Source organism: Pangasianodon hypophthalmus, chromosome 16, assembly GCF_027358585.1.
Source record: "Pangasianodon hypophthalmus isolate fPanHyp1 chromosome 16, fPanHyp1.pri, whole genome shotgun sequence".
NCBI lineage: Eukaryota > Metazoa > Chordata > Actinopteri > Siluriformes > Pangasiidae > Pangasianodon > Pangasianodon hypophthalmus.
In genome coordinates, this window is record NC_069725.1 from 23,519,048 (window position 1) to 23,527,134 (window position 8,087).

Genomic DNA, 8,087 nt, shown 5'->3' on the forward strand with positions numbered 1-8,087 from the left:
ATGATGGGAAGAGAAAAGTATGGAGAAGGAAAGGAAGGGCTCATGATCCAAAGCATACCACATCATCCGTCAAACATGTGGAGGCAGTGTTATGGCATGGGCATGTTTGGCTGCCAATGGAACTGGGTCACTGGGGTTTATTGATAATGTGACTGTTGATAGAAGTAGCAGGATGAATTCTGAAGTGTACAGAGCTACTTTCTGCTCAGATTCAGTCGAATGCTGCAAAACTGATAGGACAGCGCTTCACAGTACAGATGGATAACAACCCAAAACATACTGTGAAAGCAGCCCAAGAGCTTGGAAATTAAATGTTCTTAAATGGCAGTCAGTCACCTGATCTCAACCCAACTGAGCTGCTTTTCACTTACTGAAGACAAATCTGAAGGCAGAATGACCCACAAACAAGCAGCAACTGAAGATGGCTGCAGTAAAGACCTGGCAAATCATCTCAAGGGAGGAAACTCAGCATTTGGTGATGTCCATGGGGTCCAGACTTCAGGTAGTCATTGACTGCAAAGGATTTACCTCCAAGTAATAAAAATAATCCTAATATTTATGATTATATTAGTTTGTCCCATTACTTTTGAGCCTGTGAAAATGGAGGAACTCTGTAAAAAATGGCTGTAATTCCTAAACGGTTAATGCAATAGTTTTGTTAAACCCCTTGAATTAAAGCTGAAAGTCTACGCTTCAGTCACATCTTGACTGCTTCATTTCAAATCCACTGTGGTGGTGTACAGAGGCAAAATTACCAAAACTGTGTCACTGTCCCAATATTTATGGACCTGACTGTATTTCAGAAACCTAAAGGTGACAGGCATTATGTAACACATTTTGTCATTAATTTAAAAAGTTTATTTAATGTTAGCCTACTTAAAGTGTAAAGGGATACTTAAGGCAAATAATTTAGGTTAAAGGGGTTCAGCAAAAAAAAAAAAAAAAAAAAAAAAAAACTTGTGAAAAAAAAAAATCCATGACTTGGATAATTGTTTTTATAACCTGGACACCAGAGCAGTTAGAAACTGAGTCTAAATTTTGATATAGGTATTAGTTTTTAAAGCTCAAAATAGAAAGCTTAAATCTGATTTTTGGCATATTCAACTTAAACATGAAACATTTTCTGCTGTCTGAGCAACAACAACACAAAAACACCCACATGAAATCAAATCCCAGCCAGATTCAAGCCAAATCTGTACACACTGTTTGGACATGTGGCTCATTTCGACCGGTCTCATCAGATGTTTTTTTTGTTGATGTGTGACCTTTTTGATAGTGGAAGTTTACAACAAGAGTACCATGTGCTGTGTCCCAATTGCAAAACAATGGCAATCACAATCGGTCATCGGCACTCGATTGCTGATATCCTAAGCATGATATTTTGTACTGGAACCTTTCCACAAAAAAAAAATTCCCAAAAAAAAAAGCAAATGAGTCTAATTGAATATGCATTTAAAATTCATCAGTCCTTCAGCAAAGATGCAGAGCATACACATGGTTTATAGGGGAAAAATTATTTATAAAGCATTTTTTTTTGTGTGCAGTAGTTCTGAAATCCATTGTAATCGAAAGTCAGAAGTTCCAAGTCAAATTTCCTGAGATCTGACCTAAAAGCATTCCAGTGCTTCAGCTCGGAAGCCCAAACCAAGTTCATATTTGTATGCCTAGTCTCTGAATTTGATAAATATATAAGATCTACATGAATAATTTATGTGCGATTAACAAAAAAAATGTTATATAACATTTTTATATAATAATGTTATATAAAATGTATAATGTAGGTCTTATATATCAACTGTCTTTCTGTTACAGTGGTCCTATTGTGTTAGAAAATGTATTTGTATTGTGCTAGGAATTATATTACAAGTCGAAACCTAAGCTATTAGCTGTTAAGCTATTTTCACAACAGAAAAGCTATATATCAAGACAAATCAAGTATCAAGTAGAAAATAATGCAAAGAAAAATCTGGTTAGCGTTGTGTTTTTTTTGTTTTTTTGTTTGTTTGTTTTGTTTATATCAGAGAACTTGGGCAAGGTACATGCTGCCAGAGTTCCCGACTCAGAATTCTGAGTAGAATGACCATTCCATTGTACTCTTCCATGATGGTGGTCAGATTTTTCTGCATTCCAAGTACAATGGATTGCAGTATTATTCCCAAACAGCAAATTTTTTTGACCTTTAATACTGATTACTGCTGTATATCAATGGATAATTTGTGCATTTTATGTTATTTTCAACAACCAGACCATCCTTGTCCCAGAATGTCTTGCAAATATGAAATGTCAAGTGATTTCGTTGTGGTTACAACACTCTTCTTCTCACTGCCTGTTCAGTAATCACACATGGATGATGTTTTCATGTGAAAAAAATTTAAAACTCAAATTGTTTCTCGTTGTTATGGTATCATTGACTTTGACTTCTGCAATTCACACAACTAATCCAAAAATGTTCTGTATCTGAAGAACGCAATATTTGTTATATTACATGTGATATTTATGGGAGTTGTAAAGTCATTTTGAGGAAATAAAGAAGTATAAATAAATATATGCATAGCCATGCATACCTGGCCCCACCCATTAAACCCAGCCCGCTGTGATGGTTATAAAACTGCACACCCTTTCATATCATATTTATATTAAATCTAGCCTACTTCATCTTCTCTACATCCACCATCCAGCAACAATGAGGACACAGGTTACACTGCTGCTCATCTGCATGATTTCCTCAGGAGGTACACAAGCTGACATTTCATTAAGTTAGCAAGAGTTAGTGAGTTATTCTTTGATGTGTATTGTGTAACTGACTCTGTTTTTATTCTCATTTCCGTTTAGCATTGTCTCTGCAATGTTATCCATATTTTTACGATTACACAGACTATAAGTATAAACCCACCAATTGCACCAATAGGTGTGCCAGTACAACCACTTCAGTGGACATCTGTAAGTATGAGAACATCCAACTGAGCATCCTTTCAGTATTTTGAGGGCTGAAATGAGCTGAATTCTGATCATCGAAAATGACAAAAAAAAAAAAATCACTTTTTAGTTATTTTTGTTTGTTTGTTTTAACAAATTTGAGTTGGTTTTTGGATGATTCCGAATGTTACGAATTTTTTTTCAGATCTCATAAGTGGTGTATCTGGTGTAACATACTCTGACTGGGCTTACGATTTTTCTTGCGGATCACCTGAGCAGTGTGTAAACACGAGTATAAATATCGGTGTGGTGAAAATCGCCAACAATACCCAATGCTGCACTACTAATCTCTGCAACAACAGAACCCTGCCAGGTATAACTAAGCACTTTTTCAATTCAGATGGAGGATTAATTGTTCAGTTCTGCATTTTTACTGCCATCCGTAAAAGTCACAGGTCACATTTAGTCACCTTTTATTGGTATGGTCTGCTGTGTGTTACTGAAATGTCTTGAATGTTTCTGTTTCTCGTTATTGTCAGTGAGAAAACGTAAGAAAATGAGTAAAGATAACATGATCATTTAACCATGTATAATTTTGGTCACTTATGATACATGTTGACATATTTTTATTTAATTTATTTCTTTATAAAGTTATGCCACAGCAGCCCATCAATGGGAGAAAGTGTTATACCTGTAATGAGAATGACTGCTCTCGAACACTGCATTGTGAGGGAGCAGAAGATCGCTGTATCACTGCAACAGGTAAAAAACACCTACGTTAATCTCTGCATTTAAAATTTTCTCTGCAGATTTCTTAGAATAGAACTAAATTGTTTTTTTTTATCAACTTAAACCTCTCCATTTAATCTGTTTCAAAAAGGAAAAAATAGCTCTTTAATATGGTGCCATTACTTTAAGTCACCAGAGTAAAAATATTCAATTCGGTTTTATTCATATAGTGCTTTTAACAATGGAAATTGTCACAAAGCAGCTTTATAGAAATCCAGGAAATAATTTTCTAGAAAAAAAGGGATTTAATAGAATAATTTATTGATGATTGTGTTAATAATGATTTGTGCTTTAAAGTGCTGTTAATGCCATGTTGTAAAATACATCTTTAATTGAAATTTGTCACTGGTGTTACTGTCACTGATATAACGGCCTGAGCTTATGTTATCAGTAACACCAGTGACAACTTTTGATTAAAGATTCAAAGGTGTATCTACAAAGACAAATCTAAATTATCCACAAAAAATTCAAATACTAACCCAAATGTATTCTATTTTTATTTATATATAAATCGTGTATTTAACAGATCTCATATGTATGTGTAGCCTGTGACATTTAAATGAATAAGGAATATTTTTTTTAATGTCTGAAAAAGAGATACAACTGGCTTGTGGGACAAGCTATTTCTCCAACTCTTGGCAGTTTCCAAAAAAAAAAAAAAAAAAAAAATTGAAAAAGACACACAATAATAAAGCGGCAAACTATTTTTAAACTATGTCATGACCAATAAGAAGGGACATGTTTGTCACCATATTCTGATAATGAATCTGTAGCCATAATGCATAGCCTAGAGCCCACTATAAGATTTCTACATGCCACTTTTATTTTTGAATTATGTGGTACATTGCAGGCTTTGTACTACCTTCATTAGCAGATTACCAAAGCAAGCTAACAGTACTAATTAAACATGACCACTCAGCAGAGGCACCACTGATCTCTGCTACTTCCTTCAATTTAATGAGAAGACAGGATAACCATGGTTATATGTTTCTTCCATTTTTGTGTGTTAAATGGGAAGTAAATGGGAACTAATTGCAGGTAGGAACTAAAGTTGTAAGAGGGGAACTGAAGAAATGTCGGACCACATGAACCATAGTGAACACAGGGTTAGGTTGCTGTTGGGTGTGTGTGATCATGTGACCTGACATGTGATAACTGCTGTATAATGGAATGCAGAGTGAACATTGTGACTATCGTGAATGAAAACTGGTTCTCATTTTAGCCATTTATTCAATCTTATTTTTTCTCTTTCTGTTTTAGTTGCTCAAGGACCCAATGTAATGTCCTTGAAAGGCTGCACAACCAAGAACGTCTGCAATACGACTCTACTAAGAGCACATGGACTCATCATAACAGATGTGGAGTGCTGTGAGGGGAATCTGTGTAACGGTGCTGAGAGCTTCACACTGAGTTTCCTCCTCATGATCATCCCTCTGCTCTCCTCCATCCTCTTCTACTGAAATGCCAGCCTTTCGAAAGCCCTTCATCTGGTCATATTATGAAATTTTCTACTAAATTTTCTCTTTTGCATGTTTCTCAACCAGAAGTAAGTAGCATAAGTAGCATTTAACAGATTAAGTAACATTTAAATTCCCCCGAAAAAGAAAACAGAGAAAATTTCATTTAAATTTTTCATTCCAATTCAACTGAAAGATGCCATGCCTTTTTACTTATACATTTATCTCCTAATCTACTGATTTAAAAAAAAATTGCTGGCAAATTTTAAAGAATTATAAGTTCAATGCAGGAAATGAATTCTCACTTTGACTATCAGAATCATCCACTTCAGTCTCTGTCTCATCACCTGATCTAAAACACCGGGATGGAAGTCAATTTCCCATACTTTTCATCAGCTCATTTAAACATTTAGACACGTCAAAAGTACAGAGTGTGTAAGCTCTCTTCTCTGTTTGATGCTGATGTGACAGAGCAGGAGCATCGCGGACGTTACAATTAATTCAATTCAGTAACTATTCATAGCCGTTAATCAAAATGTGATACAATCACACTTTTAACTAACAAGGAAGTCTGGCTGTTTTTACTACTGCGTTTGTTAAACTGCCTTCACAGGAAGATATCAAGGCAAAACTATAAAGTAGCATAAATAAATAACACTGATGTTGTTTGGGTGAAATACATGTTTTCTTAAACTAGACATGTCAAAGTATATTACTGGCAAAAATAAATAAATAAATAATAATAATTTTTTGTCATTTTCAGCTGTACAGAGATCTGACAGATTTTCCCAGATTCCCACAAAAGTCAGCATCCTAATGCTTCCCAATCTGGTGCAGAATTACAAAAAGAAAACAGAAATGAAGTTTTTATGTCGGTTGAGGAATTCCTTTTTTTCTTTTATCTGTCATGTTGCAGTGTTTTTTCTGGAGCCTGTGTTGATATGTGTTAAATGAAAATGCCCCACTGCATGGATTACACTTCTGTTTGTAAATCACTAATGATGTTTTTTTTCTTGCTGAGACTTAAAACTTCAAATGAAACCAAGAAAATAAACTGATTGGAGCCCAGCTGCTTAGTGTTGGTGGTTCTTCATCTGCTTCACCCAAAGGTTTTGCCTCAAGATGGCAGACTAACCCATAACATGCAGAGAAATAGCATTCAGTACCTTACAGTTGACCAAAGACTGAATTTAAAGCTATATCTATTTTTATATCTGTACAGATGCTTCTGTCTTCAGTGTGCAGCATTTCGTTTAGCTTTTACAAATTTCTAAACTATAAATTATCTTGCTAATTTATAACACTGCTGTAAGATAACTAGAGTCAACTAATAAATATTAACGAGCTGGGCAGCTTTTCCAAAAGCATCGCAGCACAAGGGTCATCATTAAATGGTGGCGTGAGCAACAGTCTCTCTCTCTCTCTCTCTCTCTCTCTCTCTCTCACTTAAGATGATCTTAACTTTGAAGTATGCGTTTGAATATTCATGAACAGTGGACAGTCCTACATGTGAAAAATTAACTGTGGGAATATGAATGATGTGAATATATATTAAATCATGTTAGGGTTAAAATGTGGAAAAATATTGATTTTTTTTCACAGTGCCAGTTTTGAACAATTGATTTTTTTGTGGAACATGCAGTTAAATAATCCTCAATATATATAATATTTTACAGAAGACTTTTTTCTCTAAGCGGGCTATTAGCTAGCTGTAAAAGTTAACCAATAAATATTAATGAGAAGTTTAACTGTGAATATTCATGAGTAGTGGGCGTGGTCAGTTAAAATAGCTGAGAATGACACTCTGCAACAATTTATTTTAAAAAATGTAAAATATTTAAAAATATGCACAAAAGCAAATAAAAATATAATTTTATAATTCTAAGAAATAGCATATAATAATATTGGAAAAATCTTTTAAAAAAAAATCTTTATGTTAAATGATTGAGGACGTGTTTCTATACGGAGATTAATCAGAATTTCTCTAAATGCTGTTTGATTGAATTTTATCTTCACTGTAATACAGTTGCATGGTGGTTGATGGAGCTGTGTGTCTGAGGTAATGGAGATGAAGGTCATTAGAGGTTATGCAGGAAGTCTTTATCTCAGCCTGGTAACGCTGATAAACAGTTTAAACAGACTGAAGAGTAAAGAGCAGAAAGACTGAGTGGCAAACGTGTAGTTAGAGAAGGGTAGCAATACACCATTGTAGTGTTCTTCTCTACTCCAACACACTTTTACAGTAACCTGAAGTTCTTCTGCAGCAGGATCGTTATTCTGCCTTTACAGGAGAAATCACACACATTTCACATGTGATTCTGTGTGTAAAACGTGACGGTGCATTTACGCTCTGAAGCTGCACGTGGGAGTTGATGTAAACACATTTGGCCTTATTTGAATAGTATGTGGGGTAAAAGAAAACCACTTGTCATGCAGGTGAATTAATGAATCATGTTTTTTTTTTTTTTTTTTTAAAAAAAACACATTTGGGAAAAATAAAAAGCTCTGAAAAATTAATGTGTGAAAAGAAAGTAATTGTGTCGGGGGGAAAAAAATCAAATCATAAGTTGAAAAAGTAAATCATGCATCCTAAATAAATGAATCATGTGGGAAAAAAATCACTGTGAATATAAATGAATCAATAACGAATGAATAAATGAATCAATAATGAGCCCTACATTTTTAATGAGCCCTAAAAATTAACATGAATCAAGGGTAAAATTCACATGTGGAAAAATATAAATCATGTAGAAAACATAAAAATAAATGAATTGGAAGAAATGAACCATGTGAAAAAATAAAAAAAACATGCCCTATATGCAGAAAAATCACTTAAAAAAGACTAATGTGAAAAATTAACATGTGGGGAAAAGCAGACACATGCACTACACACACACACACACACACACACACACACACACACAC

The 8,087-nt window shown here is 34.4% G+C and overlaps 1 protein-coding gene across 1 annotated transcript; it reads left to right on the forward strand.

Annotated features, from left to right (window-relative positions):
• The first annotated feature begins 2,651 nt into the window (after window positions 1–2,651).
• LOC113530554 (ly6/PLAUR domain-containing protein 8) lies at window positions 2,652–6,224 on the forward strand. Its single transcript, XM_026920691.3, has 5 exons — window positions 2,652–2,732; window positions 2,833–2,940; window positions 3,122–3,289; window positions 3,568–3,678; window positions 4,966–6,224. The coding sequence occupies exons 1-5, from the start codon at window positions 2,684–2,686 to the stop codon at window positions 5,163–5,165; spliced, it is 636 nt and encodes a 211-aa protein (XP_026776492.3). The 5' UTR covers window positions 2,652–2,683; the 3' UTR covers window positions 5,166–6,224.
• The last annotated feature ends 1,863 nt before the right edge of the window (window positions 6,225–8,087 follow it).